The following is a 19,470-nucleotide window of genomic DNA, read 5'->3' on the forward strand; positions in this document are numbered from 1 at the left end:
CTTGTTAGTTTAGCCTGTAGCCTTGGTTAGCTTGTTAGTTTAGCCTGTAGCCTTGGTTAGCTTGTTAGTTTAGCCTGTAGCCTTGGTTAGCTTGTTTTAGTTTAGCCTGTAGCCTTGGTTAGCTTGTTTTAGTTTAGCCTGTAGCCTTGGTTAGCTTGTTTTAGTTTAGTTTAGCCTGTAGCCTCGGTTAGCTTGTTTTAGTTTAGCCTGTAGCCTTGGTTAGCTTGTTTTAGTTTAGTCTGTAGCCTTGGTTAGCTTGTTTTAGTTTAGTCTGTAGCCTTGGTTAGCTTGTTTTAGTTTAGCCTGTAGCCTTGGTTAGCTTGTTTTAACTTAGTTTAGCCTGTAGCCTTGGTTAGCTTGTTTTAGTTTAGCCTGTAGCCTTGGTTAGCTTGTTTTAACTTAGTTTAGCCTGTAGCCTTGGTTAGCTTGTTTTAGTTTAGTTTAGCCTGTAGCCTCGGTTAGCTTGTTTTAGTTTAGCCTGTAGCCTTGGTTAGCTTGTTTTAGTTTAGTCTGTAGCCTTGGTTAGCTTGTTTTAGTTTAGTCTGTAGCCTTGGTTAGCTTGTTTTAGTTTAGTCTGTAGCCTTGGTTAGCTTGTTTTAGTTTAGCCTGTAGCCTTGGTTAGCTTGTTTTAGTTTAGCCTGTAGCCTTGGTTAGCTTGTTTTAGTTTAGCCTGTAGCCTTGGTTAGCTTGTTTTAGTTTAGTCTGTAGCCTTGGTTAGCTTGTTTTAGTTTAGCCTGTAGCCTTGGTTAGCTTGTTTTAGTTTAGCCTGTAGCCTTGGTTAGCTTGTTTTAGTTTAGCCTGTAGCCTTGGTTAGCTTGTTTTAGTTTAGTCTGTAGCCTTGGTTAGCTTGTTTTAGTTTAGTCTGTAGCCTTGGTTAGCTTGTTTTAGTTTAGTCTGTAGCCTTGGTTAGCTTGTTTTAGTTTAGTCTGTAGCCTTGGTTAGCTTGTTTTAGTTTAGTCTGTAGCCTTGGTTAGCTTGTTTTAGTTTAGTCTGTAGCCTTGGTTAGCTTGTTTTAGTTTAGCCTGTAGCCTTGGTTAGCTTGTTTTAGTTTAGCCTGTAGCCTTGGTTAGCTTGTTTTAGTTTAGCCTGTAGCCTTGGTTAGCTTGTTTTAGTTTAGCCTGTAGCCTTGGTTAGCTTGTTTTAGTTGAGTTTAGCCTGTAGCCTCGGTTAGCTTGTTTTAGTTGAGTTTAGCCTGTAGCCTCGGTTAGCTTGTTTTAGTTGAGTTTAGCCTGTAGCCTCGGTTAGCTTGTTTTAGTTTAGCCTGTAGCCTTGGTTAGCTTGTTTTAGTTTAGCCTGTAGCCTCGGTTAGCTTGTTTTAGTTGAGTTTAGCCTGTAGCCTCGGTTAGCTTGTTTTAGTTGAGTTTAGCCTGTAGCCTCGGTTAGCTTGTTTTAGTTTAGCCTGTAGCCTCGGTTAGCTTGTTTTAGTTTAGCCTGTAGCCTTGGTTAGCTTGTTTTAGTTTAGCCTGTAGCCTCGGTTAGCTTGTTTTAGTTGAGTTTAGCCTGTAGCCTCGGTTAGCTTGTTTTAGTTGAGTTTAGCCTGTAGCCTCGGTTAGCTTGTTTTAGTTTAGCCTGTAGCCTTGGTTAGCTTGTTTTAGTTTAGCCTGTAGCCTCGGTTAGCTTGTTTTAGTTGAGTTTAGCCTGTAGCCTCGGTTAGCTTGTTTTAGTTTAGCCTGTTTTAACTTAGTTTAGCCTGTAGCCTTGGGAAGACAGACACAGACAGACAGGTGAGCATCCAGACAGACAGGTGAGCATAAAGACAGACAGACAGGTGAGCATCCAGACAGACAGGTGAGCATCCAGACAGACAGGTGAGCATCCAGACAGACAGGTGTGTGTGTGTGTGTGTGGATCCAGTAGTCGGGTTCAGACTGATGACCTCACATTGATGATGAGTTAAATGTTTCTATGAAGTTCTGATAAAGAAAACAAACTGTTAGAGCTGCTGGTCCTCCTTTAACATCTCCTCCTCCCCCCCGTAGGAGTAGTGTGCTGTTGCCTCCAGGCGTCCTGGCTGTTGGACTATGCTGTGTTTGTCCACTGGGTGGCGCCTCCTGAGCCGAGCTCACCTCCTCCCTTCCTGCCCCCCCAGTCAGTCAACATGTACGCCACCCGCCTCTACAGCAGTGCGGGGGGGGAGGAGGAGGAGGGGGAGGAGGTGGGGTTAAACAGGGGCGGAGGGCGGGGCTGGCCATGCTTGAGGCGCCAAACCCGTCTCACCCTCACCACCCTCACCACCCCCACCACCCTCACCACCCTCACACGCCCCCCCCTCCCCCTCCCTACCCGCTGTACCAGGGTCGCCCCGATGCCCCCGTGGAGCGCACTTCCACCACCACTACCACGCCCACCCGCAGCCCGCCCACCTGGCCCCGCCTCCGCTGCCCCCCACTATCAGCACCACCCCCACTTCCACACATATGGGGGGGGTCCCGGGGGGCGCCGCCGGCAGCAAGAAGAAGACGTGGAACTTCATCCACGAGAAGATGAGCTACGACACGTTCTTCACTATGAAGCGTCTGATCGAGCGCTCGCGGCGTCCTGACGAGGTTCTGCGCTGGGTCACCCAGAACCCCGCCAAGATCTCCCACAACCACTACCCGGTCGCCCTGCAGAAGATCGGTCAGCTGCTACAAGCCACGCCCCCTCCACGAGGAGGGGGGGGCGACCCCGACGCCGAGGCTTCAGGAGGAGGAGGAGCAGCAGAGGGAGGTGACGGGCGTGAGATCCTGGAGCATCAGGACTTCCACACGCTTTGTAACGCCATCGTCAACGACTGCGCCAAGTTTGACAACTTCAGCATCGTCAACTGTCTGTACGCCGTCGCCGCACTCGGTGAGTCCATCAGTCACTTTCAGGGGAAGCTCCACAGGTGAGGCTCCACAGGTGAGGCTCCACAGGTGAAGCTCCACAGGTGTGTCAGCTGATACAGCCTGCTTGGAAACTGGCTTGATGATGTCATGCACTAATTGGCTTATGTGTGACATCATCATATAACAATCTGAATATCCATAAAAATGAGAAACAGTCAGGTAAACGGTAGGGATCCTTAACACAGGTGTGCACCGATTCCACTCCATCAACGTAGAGCGGAAGGACACCTGTCATGTGACCCATCAAGGTGTGGGGGCGTTTCCATAGAAGCAGAATTAGGAGGATAAGAGACAGAGCAAGGCTTGATCCTGGAGGGCTCCAGACCACCAGGTCCATCACAGATCTACTGATGCTGAGAGGGAGAAGAGGCTTTACATCACTAAACTAAACTAAGAGAAGTTGAGCAGGAAGACAGAATGTGAATATGAAACAGGACTAGTGTTATCCTGGTCTGGAGCAGGTGAGCTGCACACAGTACACCTCCATGGTAACTCAAGTGCCACATCAGGTAAATTTAGCCAGTGTAACTGGAAAACCCAGACTTGATCCGCTATCTAGGTTTTGTGAAATACCCCCCTGGTCTGAGGTAGTTTGATGTTGTCTTTCTGAGATGCTCTAATGTGGTCTGTGTGAGGTTCTCCGATGTGGTCTGACGTATGTATAACGGTCTCTTCAGGTCTACCCAGTGACTCTCAGGTGGTCCAGGTGTTGGAGGCAGAGTCTCAGTCCAGACTGAACCAGTTTAACCAGAAGGACGTGTCCATGGTGTTCAGCTCCAGTATGAAGCTCCACATGGGCAGCCAGCACCCTCTGACCGAGGCCTGCCTGGCGGGCCTGGAGAAGAACCTGGAGAGAGAGCGCCACCCGCAGACGCTGTTCCTGCTGCTCTCGTACTACAGACTCAAGTGGCGCTCGCTGCAGCAGCAGGACCCCTCCTCTGCAGCAGGGGGCGCTAACGCTGCCACCGCTAACAACAACAACACGCCTCCAAACCCGGAACAACTGCTCGCCAACAGGTGAGGGTCCAAAAGGCCGATGTTCAGGTCAATCCATCTATCAGCAGAGGAACGGGGGTTAGGAACCTCATCAATGTGATATAGTAAGACCTGCACTTAACTTTTACCTTAAGGACAAGGTTTCAATTAAGATGGAAACTAAGTCAAACTCACCAAACACCGAATCAGAAACTCTTGTTCTGTAAATCCTTAAATCACAGTTAGATGACATCATAATGATGACATCATTATGATGTCATTCTGCCCATGACTCTGCTAATCGTTTAGGACAGTTTCACAATACCAGAAGAGACCAGGAAGCTGTTTCTACTGTCCCCCTTAGTGTCTTCTAACTGTCCCCTCCCTGTGAGTGAGGTGTTTTAAGGGTTTCTCTTAACGAGGTGCTTGTTGTTTTAGTGTTTTCATGTTCTCATCAGGTCATTGAAGGTTTATCTATCAGTGATGTGTATGTCTGGTCTCTGCGTCTGGATGACGTCTGCCTCTTGTCTTTCAGGAAGATCCTGCGTCTGGTCAAACACACTCTGGTGAGTGTGAGTGGTGTTCGTGACCAGGAGATGGCGCTGTTGGACGAGATGCTGGCAGCGTGCGTTAGGGAGGCGAGCAACAAGAGTCTGGAGCTGATCTTCAGTTCTCACCTGTTCTACCAGAACCGCCAGGAGAGGTTCATCAGCAGCCTGGCAGGTGAACCCCACCTCCAACACGAACCCCACCTTTAACATGAACCCCACCTCCCCACCCCACCTTTTAACATGAACCCCACCTCCAACACGAACCCCACCTTTTAACATGAACCCCACCTCCAACACGAACCCCACCTTTTAACATGAACCCCACCTCCAACACGAACTCTGTATTGATCATGTGAGTTGTTCTCTCTGACAGAGGAGTTGCCTAAGAAGGTGGACAGCATCACTCCCTACACGATGGCTTTGATCGCCAAATACATCGCTCGCCATCGACTGAGAGAGACTCGACTGCTTGACACCATTGCAGACTTTCTGGTGAAGAAGGCAGAGTACCTGGACAGTAAGGTGAGGAGCAGACAGTAAGGTGAGGACTGGTGAGGAGCAGACAGTAAGGTGAGGACTGGTGAGGAGCAGGCAGTAAGGTGAGGAGCAGACAGTAAGGTGAGGACCAGACAGTAAGGTGAGGACCAGACGGTAAGGTGAGGACCAGACAGTAAGGTGAGGACTGGTGAGGAGCAGGCAGTAAGGTGGTGTTTGTCTGTCCTCAGGTGATCCAGAAGCTGGTGTTCCCGTTCAGCAGGATGAGTTACCGTCCGTCCAATGAGCAGCAGTTCTTCTCTCGGTTGGAGGAGGTGGTGGAGCTTAAGGCGCTCAGCTCGCCACTTGCCACCGTCAACATCCTCATGTCTCTGTTCCAGCTGGGACACTTCCCCGGCCTGGTGCTGCACCGAGTCTTCTCCTCCGCCTTCATTAGCAACGTCACCAGTTAGTACCAAAACACAACCAGTGCAGCTCTCAGTATGAGTCTGTGACAGGAGTTCTTTACAGTTCGTGTCTGGTTCCCTGTGTTTCAGACAGTCCGTACGCTCTGATAGTCCGGCGGTACCTCTCTCTGCTGGATGCTGCTGTGGAGCTGGAGTACCGAGAGTACACCGGACCACGACTGCAGGACGCCCACAAGGTCCTGATGTTTGACCACGCACTGACTGCTGATGAGGTCAACCGCAAGTACAGGTAACACACCCACACCTGTACACGGGAACACTCACCAGGTGGTAGGTGTCTGTCCCAATGGGTTCATTTTAGCAGAACTTGACCTGCTGTAGCAGGAATGATTCTTTCTAGTAATCAAGTAGGTCTGACCAGCCTTGACTGGTTCTCCTGTCCTGTGACTGGTTCTCCTGTCCTGTGACTGGTTCTCCTGTCCTGTGACTGGTTCTGCTGTCCTGTGACTGGTTCTGCTGTCCTGTGACTGGTTCTGCTGTCCTGTGACTGGTTCATTTTGTCTCCTGTCAGTTATAAAGGTCTGGTGGCTGAGGCTCTGCGACAGCTGGTTGGAGAACAGAACTACAAACAGGATGAAGTACTGGCCCCGGGATACTACACAGGTACTACACACTGAGTGGTAGACATTAAGTACTACACACAGTGTATTACTACAAACAGAATAGTACACATAGTGAATAATACTACACAGAGTACTGCAGTTGTTCTGATGGTCCCCAGACTTCGTGTTGTGGGTGGACTCCTCTGGTCGGGTTCTACCCATCAGAACCGGAGCCGGTCTGGCTCTCGGCATCGTTCCTCCGTCCTGCGTCGCGTCCAAGTCAGCTGATGATGCGGTTGCCGTGGTGACTTCAGAGTTCCAGACGTTCTCTCCGTTCACGCCGCTGGAGGAGGGAGCCGAGCAGCCGTGTCAGGTGGGCGAACCAGTGGGCGGGGCCATGGAGTCCAGGTCCTTCCTACCTCACCACATCCGCGGCCCGGCGGAGGTCATGGCCCCTTCAGGACCCCCCCGGCCCGGCACTAACGGCGGCCCTTATGGCCCCTACTACGTCCCTGCTCCGGAGTACTACTCCAGTCTGGCAAAGGAGCACTCTCTGGAGAGCCAGGACAGCTCCACACTCAGCAGCCCCCCCTCTGACAGCCTGGCCCCCACCGGGGTCCAGGGACCTCCAGGGTCCGTGGCCCCTGACTCTCTCTTTCAGTTTTCCATTGGGAAGATCCTGGAGGATGAGGGGGCCCCCCCGGGGGGCCAGCTGCCGGGGTTCTACGAGGGGGCGACATACTCTGAGGGGCCCGATAGAGGACCCCCATCGCCACAGCTCCACCCCCGACAGACCCGATGCTGACAACCCCCCAACAGACCAGAGACCGATCAGGAGGTCAGTGCAGCTCCCGGTAAACCTGATGAAACCTGGACCAGAGTGCTGATGGGTAACGTAGTTCTGTGTCTCTGCAGGGTCATCATGTCCGTCAATGATAAGTGGCATTACTGCCACAACTCGGAGGTTCTAGTCGGTTCTCGGGCCATGAGGGACCGACACCTGAGGCTGCTGGGATACATCATCGTCCAGGTCGGTGCACCCTCGGCTCACACACTGTACACCTCTAGCAGAACACGTGAACCTGGAACTGAACATCAAACTAAACTGTCGTTTGTTTTTTTGTTAAAAAAAGAGCTGAAAGTTTTCCCCCGTTGACCACCAACACTTGGTTAAATGTTGTTGGTTATATGACATCATACTAGAGACTCATAACTGATCCTCCTCACGGTTCAACATCAGTTAAATAAAGTTCTACTGATGATCGTTACCCTCCAATATTCGGTGCTGCTAAGTAACGTTAGCAGCACCGCTAACGGCTAACAGGAGGAGAGCTAGTAACGTTCAAACTGAACACAGACAAAGACACGTCCCCTAATGCTTCATCAACAGTTAACGGTCTAGGTGCTAAGCTAGGCTAAGCTAGGCTCGCTGTACCGGAGTGCTTACCGGTTTGTGATGTGACCTTTCTGTCCCCTCTCAGCTGCCGTACCACGAGCTGGAGAAGCTGAACGGCATCGAGGAGGTGAAGCAGTACCTTCACAAGAAGCTGCTGGACGTCCCACTATGACGCTCTGTGTGTGTGTGTGTGTGTGTGTGCGTGTGTGTGTGTGCGTGTGCATGGTCTCACGGCTGCTTCTGGTCTGTAGTCCTGGTTCCTGGAGTCGGAGCCCTGTGATTGGTCGGAAGTCCTGTCTGTCAAACTGCCTGTTGATTCAGATTACATCACTGAACCTGATCATCAATGAGTCGACAGGAAACTGAACCAGTTAATCAAAGGTCATGAAAATAGAACAGACTGAGCTCACATCATTAATGTGCAGGTCGACTCCAACTCCCATCAGGCTGTGCAGCTTTTTAAAGGACCATGCTGCTGTCTGACCGTTTTCCAATCATCATCATTTTTCAGATTGATCTTTGTTCTATAAAGTCCATCAGGGAGTCAAACACCATCCACACTGTTCAGTTCTCAGTGAAGTTACCAGGAGAACAGTTGTACTTATACATCGGAGCCTTCAGCTGTACTCTGAGAATATTAATCTAATGTTTTGGCCCAAAACAGTGAAACGTTGTCTGAAGAATCTGTGCTATAGAACATCTTTGTTCTATTGAGGTCCTGCAGCGGTGCGTTCATGGACTCTAACTAAAGAATGAGATCTGAAATCTCAATCAGCAAACATGGATGTTATGAATTGTAAAGCGCCCTTGAACGCACCATCAGGCTCCGGGGTTTGTTTTGGAACCGTGTCAGACTGTGGGGATGAACATCTCTTTTTATTTGGGGGGGTCTGTTTTTATAGAGTTTGGTAACGATGAAGATGCATGTGCGGGACTGGTTTTGGGGTTATCACTGTTTTATAAATCCAGATGATGAAGCTGGGAGAGCAGGGGCTGATGGGTAATGTAGTTCCTTTTTGAGTGCACACAAAGGGAGGGGGAGAGTTACCGTGGTAACACGGTGAGCGTGCCAAAGGACTGAGTGGGTAGTGAATGTGGGGGTCAAAGGTCAGATTATTTATTGGTGTTTGAGGGGAAAGAAGCTTGTTTATATTCTATAAATCTGTTCATTCAAATGTCCATAAAATCTGGAGCTGAAACTGTGTGGCGTCGTTATTTTCACTCCTTGTCGTCATGACGACCAGCAGACTGAGGCGTCACCGTGATGTCATGCCGTGTTCGGGGACACAATAGAATCGGACAACAGGAATGAGAAAAAGTGCATTTATTTGTTAATAATTTTCTCAGGCAGCTGATTGGAGGCTGAACACTGGCTCCTCCCTCAGCGGTAACAGACCAATAGGCTCCGCCCCACCGTTGCTCAGAAAAAACAGAAAAAAAGAACTCGTCCAAACGTTCATCAGATTAAAAACCAACAAACGAGTAACAAAACACTCCCTCAGGCCACGCCCCCTTCAGAGGGAGGGGCCAGCATGACCCCGTATGAAGTCACCCGCTCTCATTGGTCCGCCTGGATGACTAGCGTGTGAGGAGGCGTGGCCTGCACAGCCTGTCCTCTCCAATGAGGGGAAGGGGGCGGAGCTAGTCCGAGTCCGAGTCACTGGATTCCTCTGAGGAGCTCTGATCATCATCATCCTCGTCATCGTTCTGAGGGACAAAAAGGTCAAAGTTCACCAACAACATTCTGGGATGCTGCTGTTAGGCATCAGCTGGTTGCCATGGTGATTGTGGGAAGAAATGACTCATGTATTAAGTGTTTTAAAGGCCTTAACATACCATAACCATTAACGGTACAATATACAACATTCACACCCTTAATATCTGATCAATAACATCGTCATGGAAACAGGTCAACACTGTTAGCATAGCTATTGCGGCGTTGAGACGTTCAGAGGCAACAGGTCGGTATCCAGCACCTTAAAGACCTCAGCTGATAAAAACCCTTAATGTGTGTGTAACCCTTAATGTGTAACCCTTAATGTGTATGTAACCCTTAATGTGTAACCCTTAATATGTAACCCTTAATGTGTATGTAACCCTTAATGTGTAACCCTTAATATGTAACCCTTAATGTGTATGTAACCCTTAATGTGTAACCCTTAATATGTAACCCTTAATGTGTATGTAACCCTTAATGTGTAACCCTTAATGTGTGTGTAACCCTTAATGTGTAACCCTTAATGTGTGTGTAACCCTTAATATGTAACCCTTAATGTGTGTGTAACCCTTAATGTGTAACCCTTAATGTGTGTGTAACCCTTAATATGTAACCCTTAATGTGTGTGTAACCCTTAATGTGTAACCCTTAATATGTAACCCTTAATGTGTATGTAACCCTTAATGTGTAACCCTTAATATGTAACCCTTAATGTGTATGTAACCCTTAATATGTAACCCTTAATGTGTAAGTAACCCTTCTTGTGTATCCCTTAATGTTTATGTAACCCTTCTTGTGTAACCCTTAATGTGTATCCCTTAATGTGTTTGTGTTTCACCTCATCATCTTCCTCACTGTCTGTGCTTCCTGACGTCTCATCGTCTTCATCAGAGTCGGAGGAGTCGCTCTTCTCCGTCGAGTCGGACATGTCCTGCTGGAAGACAGAGAGACGCTGCTTTACAGCACAAACCCTGACAGACCGCACCGAGGGCGGAAATGTCCACGCCGATCAACTTATTAATCAGACAATCAATAAAATAAAAATATCAGTAACGCAGGGGAAATAAAAATACGTAGTTTGTGTTGTAGCATGTTGTAGGGTGGTGTCGCGTGTTTTGGGTGGTGTAGCGTGTTGTAGGGTGGTGTAGCATGTAGCGTGTTGTAGGGTGGTGTAGCTTGTAGGGTGGTGTAGCATGTAGTAGGGTGGTGTAGCATGTAGCGTGTTTTGGGTGGTGTAGCATGTAGCCTGTTGTAGGGTGGGGTAGCATGTAGCAGGGTGGTGTAGCATGTAGGGTGGTGTAGCATGTAGCGTGTTGTAGGGTGGTGTAGCATGTAGCGTGTTGTAGGGTGGTGTAGCATGTAGTAGGGTGGTGTAGCGTGTTGTAGCATGTAGCGTGTTGTAGGGTGGTGTAGCATGTAGCGTGTTGTAGGGTGGGGTAGCATGTAGCGTGTTGTAGGGTGGTGTAGCATGTAGCGTGTTGTAGGGTGGTGTAGCGTGTTACCTTGGCTCGGTACGCCATGGCCCTCTTGGCGACCCCGACCGGTTGCGTGGCGGCTCTCGATCCGGCCGCCTTCCCCTTGGCCGTCACCCGGACTTTAGCTCCTGGACTGCTGCGAGCTTTAGCGGTGCTGCGACGCTTCTGATGGAACAAACAAACAAAGCCGTTAGCTTCATGCTGCTAGAAGCTAACGTCTCCTATAAGTCCTGTATCTCATAATCAGGTCAGCTTCAAATGTTTTCAGTGTTTTTCTACAATAGTAGATTAATAAAGCATCAGGATTGTACACAGACACTGATAGGACAGAGAGTTACTTCTTGGCTGTATGTATGATCTATACGTGTATTATGTGTTCTAGTTATTGAGGTTATTCCTTTGACTTTCTGTGCTCTGCAGTTACCTGTACTGTCCACCAGGTGGCTACATGCTATGCTGTGTTTGTCACAGCCCGTGCAGCGATGACTAGGTAACCCTGTTTTAACTAATGACCTGCTGTACGCTGTGACGTTGTAGCGCGCTAACCTCCACATCAACTAAAGAGACTCACAGACCGTGGAGGACTGAGTCCAGGTCTTAAGACTCTAACCATCAGGAGTCGTAGAGAGTTAATGAGTCTTATCTAACAACGTCCTGCTTCCTCACTCACTCTCCTCACAGGAACACTGGCATCAACAGATGAGGAGCTAGCATGCTAACTAGCGGACAGATGAGGAACAACATGCAGCAGAACCGGTTCTCGGCAGCACAGAGGCCTGAACATGAACATGTTGGGTCACGGTCAGACCAGAAGGAGGACAGAGTGGACTCACCGAGGAGGAGAACTCTTTGTAGACGGCCTGGTCCTGAGGAGACAGAGACTGGACAGAAGGAGGACACGTCAGAGCTTTAAGGGTTGAACTGGACCTTCTCAGAGAACCAGTGATCATCTTTACTGGTTACATAGTGGGAGTTACCTGGACCCAGTCCTCCAGCTCGGCCTTGTACTCCCCCTGCTGCTCCTCCACCATCTTCTTGTACTTGTCCTTCTGACTCTGGCTCAGTTTGTGCCACCTCTTCCCGATCTCCACCATGCGCTCCTTCAGGCTGAAGTGGTTCAGCTCCCCGTTGGTCAGCAGCTCCTGGGAGAACATCTGGTAGCCGCTCCTATTGGACGGGAGCAGCGGGGGGAGGAGCTTAGTACAGGCTTCACACTCTTTAAACCTTCTAGAAGAAACGTTCACGCTTGAGCTGAACAGTAAACTAATTTGTTACATTCAGGTACATTCAGTAACTTTCAGTACTCTGTCCTGTTGGACACTGAAGTGTACTCTACTTGTTTCTGAATGAAAGAAGCCGGTTCCACGTGGACAATGTGAATATTCATCTATCTATCTATTCATTGATTGGTTTAAATCCTGTTCCATAATGTCATCTGATCTAACATCACTTCATCGCCCTCTGTGTCCATGAACGCATCACGTGCTGCAGTCACACTCACACTGGAGGTTTCTTTGGTTCTCCATCAAACTTGGGTTTCCTCTGAGCAGCTGGTGGACTCCTCATCTCCAACAGCTCCCTCTGCAGGACAACAGAGACCAGGACCTATCAGAGAGAGTGTGTGTGTGTGTGCGCGTGCGTGCGTGCGTGTGTGTGTGTGTGTGAGTGTGAGTGTGTGTGTGTGTGTGTGTGTGTGTGCGCGTGCGTGCGTGCGTGTGAGTGTGAGTGTGTGTGTGTGTGTGTGTGTGTGTGTGAGAAATACATCCTGATCTTGTGACAGCTTTGGACCAGAAAACAGTTGGTGAGAAGACTGAACACATGTTTCTAATTGGCTGCAGCCTCAGCAGGAGGAGGAGTCTGTCTGTCTGTCTGTCTGTCTGTCTGTCTGTCTGTCTGTCTGTCTGTCTGTCTGTCTGTCTCACTGACCACAGGTTGGTACTGAACCTCGTAACGCTTCTGGTCCTCCGCCGCCTTCTTGATCCAGGGAATCTTCTCCTTCTTCTCCATCGACCTCCAGGCCGCCTCGATGGCAGTCTGAGCCTTCCTCCGGTCGCTCTGCACAGGAAGTCACATGACACAAGGTTTCACTCAACGAGTACTTTTACTGTGAAGCAGCTGCACTCGTTTGTAATACTGATCAGAGTACTGATCAGAGTACTGCTCACTCTGTATTTAGCCAGGTAGTCTCCCATCACGCTGTGCTGCCACATCTCCTCGGCGGTTTTTGGCGTCTCAGGAAGCTTCACCGTCTTCTTCCTGTCCCGCCGCTCTCGTGGTTGTCCTGCAGGCGTCCACGTCTCTGGCTCCGCCTCCCGACAGCGCTCCTGGGGTGAGAGGAGAGACACCACCTGAGGGCGGAGTTTACAGGGATCAAAGGTCAGGACGCCAACGCTGCTCAGAGGGAGTCAACTCCTGGTGGAGCGTCTCCGCTACACAGGAAGTACTAGCAGGAAGTATTCTGAGTAACAGGAAGTAGACTGTGATTGGTTTAGAGAAACACAAACAGGCCACAGAGGGGTTTTGTTCTAATCCAGACCTTCAGCACAGCGTTGACATTAAACCTTCTCATGCAGCCTCAAGATACTTTACTTAAAAGAATCCAAAACAAATAGATCGATTGTGTTGTTATCGAAATATTTGCTTTGATTCATCACTTTTGGGGCATTAATAGTTTTAACGATGTATTATAATAACGCTAACAGCTACCAGCCACCAGCTAACGTTAACAGCTAACGTTAAAAGCTAACATTAAAAGCTACCAGCTAACGTTAACAGCTAACGTTAACAGCTACCAGCTACCCGGGCCGACGTTAGCGTGGTTGCTGGCTGTGTGAGTGTTTCGGAGCAGAGAAGAAGAAGGTCCTGACCTTGGCCGGAGACTTGGCTCTGTGCGGGCTGGCGCCCACGCCCCCTCTGGCCCCTCCCAGTTTTTCCTCGCCCATGACTCGGTCTCGCTCCTCGTCCGGAAGACTCTGAAACACAAAGTCCAGTTTATGAAGACGAGCCGGCGGGTTTCTGATGTTTATTGAATCTTTTATTCTTTGGAGTGTTTGGAACTCCACAGAGACAGACTATGAACTCAAACAGCGTTGGTGTTGGCGTACCTCCAGAAACCTCTGCAGGTCCACGTCGTACTGCTTCTTCCTCTGATGAAACACAAACAGGAAGTGAGAGCGGCTCTCACTTAGAGTCAGACGGACGGCGGCGTGCTGATACCGACCTGCTCGCAGCGTTTCTGAAACATGTCCTTCTCCTTCTGCGTCATCATCTTCCACTGTTTACTGCAGAGCACCATCCGCTCTGTGCTGGGGACGTCCTTCATGTTCACCATCAGCTCGGCACAGTACAGAGAGTACCCGTTACTAGCCAAAGTACACACATGTTAGCCCGTTTACTGCCGACAGTACACACTGTGAGCTTGTTGGTACCCTGGTTTTATACTTGTTAGTACCCTGGTTTTATACTAGTTAGTACCCTGTTTTGAACTCGTTAGTACCCTGTTTGGAACTCGTTAGTACCCTGTTTTGAACTCCTTAGTACCCTGTTTTGAACTCCTTAGTACCCTGTTTTGTACCCTGGTCACCGTTGTTATTGGTTTATAAGTGAAGGAGTATATTTAGACTCACGGTGGTGGTTTTGTCGGCCGTCCATCAAATTTGTCCTTCAGCTGTCTCTCTGCTTTAGTGAGGACGGACCGAACGTGATCATCAGAGGTCACATCTGGATGAGCGTCATGGTATGCTCTCATACTGCCCTACACACACACACACACACACCATTATTAGGACCTGCTACCGACAGTGAACTGGATAAAGACTGGATCAGTCTGGTCTGGTACCTCGTAGTCTTTCTGGAGCTCCAGGGCCTTGCTGATCCACTTGAGTCTCCTCTTGTCAGACAGTTGGGACCACTGTCTCCTCAGAGCCTCCTTCAGCTCCTTCTGACTCACCTACAGACAACAAACAGCCTCAGCTGACCTTCAACTGTGTGTGTGTGTGTGTGTGTGTGTGTGTGTGTACGTATGTGTACGTGTGTGTGTGTGTGTGTACGTGTGTGTGTGTGTGTGTGTGTGTGTGTACGTGTGTGTGTGTGTGTGTGTGTGTGTGTGTGTGTGTACGTGTGTGTGTGTGTGTGTGTGTGTGTGTGTGTGTGTGTGTGTGTGTGTGTGTGTGTGTACGTGTGTGTGTGTGTGTGTGTGTGTGTGTGTGTCTGTGTGTGTGTACGTGTGTGTGTGTGTGTGTGTGTGTGTGTACGTGTGTGTGTGTGTGTGTGTACGTGTGTGTGTGTGTGTACGTACGTGTACGTGTGTGTGTGTGTGTGTGTGTGTGTGTACGTGTGTGTCTGTGTGTGTGTACGTGTGTACGTGTGTGTGTGTGTGTGTGTGTGTGTGTGTGTGTGTGTGTACCTCCGGGTGCAGCTTCAGGTAGGTCTTCTTCTCGTGGTTGTACCACAGCTGTTGAGGAGTTTTAGGTTTCTCCGGCAGGTCGGACTTCTTCCTTTCTTCAATCAGTTCTGGATGTTCCTCCCTGCAGGTCAGCTGACGTTAGCCACGCTACACGCTTAATGCTACACGCTGCTTAATGCTACATGCTTAATGCTACATGCTTAATGCCACACGCTACATGCTCAACAATCCAAACACCACACACTAAACGTGTTGTCACAGAGTCTGACGCTGCCGGTCGGCTCGTTAGCCGTCAGCTGTTGGTTCAGACTCACTTGAATCGAGCCATGTTCTTCTCAAACTCTTCTTTCTCCCGCTGAAACTCTGTGATGTACTTTTGCTGCAGTGAAGAGAAGACCAGATAGTAGTTATTTAAAAACAGGAGCAGCAGCCGGATTACCATGACGAAACGCTGATCAGGGATCAGGTCCAGACCTTCTTCTTGTCGGGCAGCTCCTTGTACTTCTTGGACAGGATCTTGGTCAGGTCCAGGTTGCTCATCTCCGGGTGGATTTTGGCGTATTTGGCTCGTTTCTCCATGAAGAAGCGGAAGTACGGAGTCAGAGGTTTTTTGGGGAAATCCGGATGAGTCTGTTGGAACATGAGGTCAAAGGTCAGATGACCTCAGTCCGCCCACATGTGGATCTTCACCACTGGTCAGAAGAGCCTGACTCACCTTCAGCTTCTTTCCTTTGTACGGATTCTTTACGAACTCCATGGCGTCTACGAGGAGCTCCGTCATCGTTCTGTACTTACGGACCTGAAACACAACAACACTGTGGTCATTGAACACATCACGATATGAGGAGCGCCTTGCTAAAAGGCCGGAGACGGTAATGATTCGTTCATGAGCTGATGTCATACGCAGACGATGTTCTCTTCTACGATCAATGTGTTGTTACTCGTTTATGTTCATTCTGCTCACATGACATCTTCATAAGGAAACGTTCTCACCTCAGTGGAAACTCTCTGCCATTTCTGCCGGCACATTTCTCCGGTGAAGCTGCCGAAACAAACTTTCTCCCAGTCGAAGTGCGACTCCGTGGTTTTATACTTCATGCCGTCGGTGTCCGGCAGCAGAGCGCGGATCCTCTCCAGCAGAGTCAGACAGTCCTCCTTCGTCCACTCGTCTGCACACACACGCACACACACGCACACGCGTGAGCTGCAGCCAGGTGAGGCCTCAGGTGTTGATGATGTCACAGCAGGTCAAAGGTCACTAAAAGGTTACCTGGTTCATTTTTGATCCTGGAGCTCTGAGCTGCCGAGACGCTGCTGCTGCTGCCGTTCATCATGCAGCGACGACGGAGAGCAGTCCGTCTGCACACACACACACACACACACACACACACACACACAGAGACACACACACACACAAACAGAGACACACACACACACACACACACACACACACACACACAGAGACACACACAGAGACAGACACACACACACACACACACACACACACAGACAGACAGACAGACACACACACACACACACACACACACACACACACACACACACACACACACACACACACACACACACACACACACACACACACACACACACACACAGTTAACTAAAGGGCCACAATCTTGCTTTCAGCTGAATCAGGTCTTCATCAGTGGTTGTCATGGGAGCATCATCAGTGGTTGTCATGGAGATGGATGGTTGTCATGGGAGCATCATGGCTGTGTGGTTAAAGCTAGTCAGGGGAACTTGAGTCGTTAGTGACGTCATTATATTAAATGGTTTATTAGATATTAGACTGTTAGATATAAATATTATTACTAATAATAGATTCATGATCATTATTACTATAAACCCATCCTGATCACCGGGGCCTCTCATCCCCGCCTGTCCGGACTGACTGACCGGCCGAGGTGACAAACTTCCGCCAAACTCCATCCAAGAATCCGACCATTAGGATCCCCCGCACGCTGCGGTGCGCATCCCCGTGACACACGTGCACGGGCGGCTCCACGCAGCCTCACCTGCAGCCCTGCGTTGGTCCGGAGGCTCCCCGGTGCTCCCCCGGAACAGCACTGACCCGGAACCACCGCCTCCGGAGAACCCGGAGAACCTCTGGAGAACCTCCGGAGGTTCTGCAGGAGGACCTGCCGTGCTCGGCTCTCTGCTCTCTGCTCTGCTCTCTGCTCTCGGTGCTCGGCTCTCTGAGCTCCAGCTGCCCGCTAATGGCGTCCGTCCCCCGGCAGCACTCACACGCAGCTTCCGCCCCGCACATGAACCACATGAACCATTTTAGGTCAACACGGAGAACAAACACAAACATCTGACACGTGCAGCAGAACCAGAACCAATGTACCAATATAGAGATATGAACCAATGTACCAATATAGAGATATGAACCAATGTAACAATATAGAGATATGAACCAATGTAACAATATAGAGATATGAACCAATGTAACAATATAGAGATATGAACCAATGTAACAATGTACCAATATAGAGATATGAACCAATGTAACAATATAGAGATATGAACCACTGTAACAATATAGAGATATGAACCACTGTAACAATATAGAGATATGAACCAATGTACCAATATAGAGATATGAACCAATGTAACAATATAGAGATATGAACCAATGTAACAATGTAACAATATAGAGATATGAACCAATGTAACAATGTACCAATATAGAGATATGAACCAATGTACCAATATAGAGATATGAACCAATGTACCAATATAGAGATATGAACCAATGTAACAATGTAACAATATAGAGATGAACCAATGTAACAATGTAGAGATATGAACCAATGTAACAATATAGAGATATGAACCAATTTAACAATATAGAGATATGAACCAATGTAACAATGTAACAATATAGAGATGAACCAATGTAACAATGTAGAGATATGAACCAATGTAACAATATAGAGATATGAACCAATGTAACAATATAGAGATATGAACCAATGTAACAATGTAACAATATAGAGATATGAACCAATGAACCAATGTAACAATGATATAGAGATATGAACCAATGTAACAATATAGAGATATGAACCAATGTAACAATATAGAGATATGAACCAATGTAACAATGTAACAATATAGAGATATGAACCAATGTAACAATATAGAGATATGAACCAATGTAACAATGTAACAATATAGAGATATGAACCAATGTAACAATGTAACAATATAGAGATATGAACCAATGTAACAATGAACCAAGTAACAAGATAGAGATGAACCAATGTAACAATATAGAGATATGAACCAATGTAACAATATAGAGATATGAACCAATGTAACAATGTAACAATATAGAGATATGAACCAATGTAACAATGTAACAATATAGAGATATGAACCAATGTAACAATATAGAGATATGAACCAATGTAACAATGTAACAATATAGAGATATGAACCAATGTAACAATATAACAGATATATGAACCAATGTAACAATATAGAGATATGAACCAATGTAACAATATAGAGATATGAACCAATGTAACAATGTAACAATATAGAGATATGAACCAATGTAACAATGTAACAATATAGAGATATGAACCAATGTAACAATGAACCAATGTAACAATGTAACAATATAGAGATATGAACCAATGTAACAATATAGAGATATGAACCAATGATATGAACCAATGTAACAATATAGAGATATGAACCAATGTAACAATATAGAGATATGAACCAATGTAACAATATAGAGATATGAACCAATGTAACAATGTAACAATATAGAGATATGAACCAATGTAACAATGTAACAATATAGAGATATGAACCAATGTAACAATATAGAGATATGAACCAATGTACCAATATAGAGATATGAACCAATGTAACAATATAGAGATATGAACCAATGTAACAATGTAACAATATAGAGATATGAACCAATGTAACAATATAGAGATATGAACCAATGTAACAATGTAACAATATAGAGATATGAACCAATGTAACAATATGATATGAACCAATGTAACAATATAGAGATATGAACCAATGTAACAATATAGAGATATGAACCAATGTAACAATATAGAGATATGAACCAATGTAACAATGTAACAATATAGAGATATGAACCAGTGTAACAATGTAACAATATAGAGATATGAACCAATGTAACAATATAGAGATATGAACCAATGTAACAATGTAACAATATAGAGATATGAACCAATGTAACAATATAGAGATATGAACCAATGTAACAATGTAACAATATAGAACCAATGTAACAATAGAGATATGAACCAATGTATAGAGATATGAACCAATGTAACAATGTAACAATATAGAGATATGAACCAATGTAACAATGTAACAATATAGAGATATGAACCAATGTAACAATGTAACAATATAGAGATATGAACCAATGTAACAATGTAACAATATAGAGATATGAACCAATGTAACAATATAGAGATATGAACCAATGTAACAATGTAACAATATAGAGATATGAACCAATGTAACAATGTAACAATATAGAGATATGAACC

General features: G+C 47.3%; 2 protein-coding genes across 6 annotated transcripts in view; one reads left to right on the forward strand and one right to left on the reverse strand.

Moving 5' to 3' along the window:
- Positions 1-2,417: 2,417 nt before the first annotated feature.
- fastk (Fas-activated serine/threonine kinase) lies at positions 2,418-8,562 on the forward strand. The gene is given in 11 exon segments (XM_054627157.1): positions 2,418-2,832; positions 3,548-3,887; positions 4,381-4,568; positions 4,770-4,918; positions 5,122-5,338; positions 5,428-5,587; positions 5,870-5,961; positions 6,080-6,683; positions 6,685-6,738; positions 6,816-6,930; positions 7,382-8,562. Coding segments are annotated over 11 exon segments (2,421 nt in total). The 3' UTR covers positions 7,469-8,562.
- Positions 8,563-8,603: 41 nt separating this feature from the next.
- ubtfl (upstream binding transcription factor, like) overlaps positions 8,604-19,470 on the reverse strand; it is an 11,881-nt gene continuing 1,014 nt past the window's right edge. Inside the window, exons 2-20 of one of the 5 annotated variants that reach the window (XM_054627449.1) lie at positions 16,164-16,252; positions 15,887-16,062; positions 15,609-15,692; positions 15,368-15,523; positions 15,208-15,272; positions 14,894-15,014; positions 14,327-14,437; positions 14,115-14,242; positions 13,709-13,850; positions 13,593-13,634; positions 13,356-13,460; positions 12,654-12,812; positions 12,433-12,543; positions 11,990-12,069; positions 11,466-11,655; positions 11,322-11,369; positions 10,516-10,653; positions 9,852-9,947; positions 8,604-9,003 (exon numbers count right to left, since the gene is read on the reverse strand). In XM_054627449.1, the coding sequence (XP_054483424.1) occupies positions 8,938-9,003; positions 9,852-9,947; positions 10,516-10,653; positions 11,322-11,369; positions 11,466-11,655; positions 11,990-12,069; positions 12,433-12,543; positions 12,654-12,812; positions 13,356-13,460; positions 13,593-13,634; positions 13,709-13,850; positions 14,115-14,242; positions 14,327-14,437; positions 14,894-15,014; positions 15,208-15,272; positions 15,368-15,523; positions 15,609-15,692; positions 15,887-16,062; positions 16,164-16,227 (2,082 nt within the window). In that variant the 5' untranslated portion in view covers positions 16,228-16,252 and the 3' untranslated portion in view covers positions 8,604-8,937. Of the gene's footprint in view, positions 9,004-9,851; positions 9,948-10,515; positions 10,654-11,321; positions 11,370-11,465; positions 11,656-11,989; positions 12,070-12,414; positions 12,544-12,653; positions 12,837-13,355; positions 13,461-13,592; positions 13,635-13,708; positions 13,851-14,114; positions 14,243-14,326; positions 14,438-14,893; positions 15,015-15,207; positions 15,273-15,367; positions 15,524-15,608; positions 15,693-15,886; positions 16,063-16,163; positions 16,253-19,470 lie in introns of all 5 variants that reach the window. The other 4 variants (XM_054627441.1, XM_054627440.1, XM_054627438.1 and 1 more) reach the window with 4 other exon arrangements.

Source organism: Anoplopoma fimbria, chromosome 3 (genome assembly GCF_027596085.1).
Source record: "Anoplopoma fimbria isolate UVic2021 breed Golden Eagle Sablefish chromosome 3, Afim_UVic_2022, whole genome shotgun sequence".
NCBI lineage: Eukaryota > Metazoa > Chordata > Actinopteri > Perciformes > Anoplopomatidae > Anoplopoma > Anoplopoma fimbria.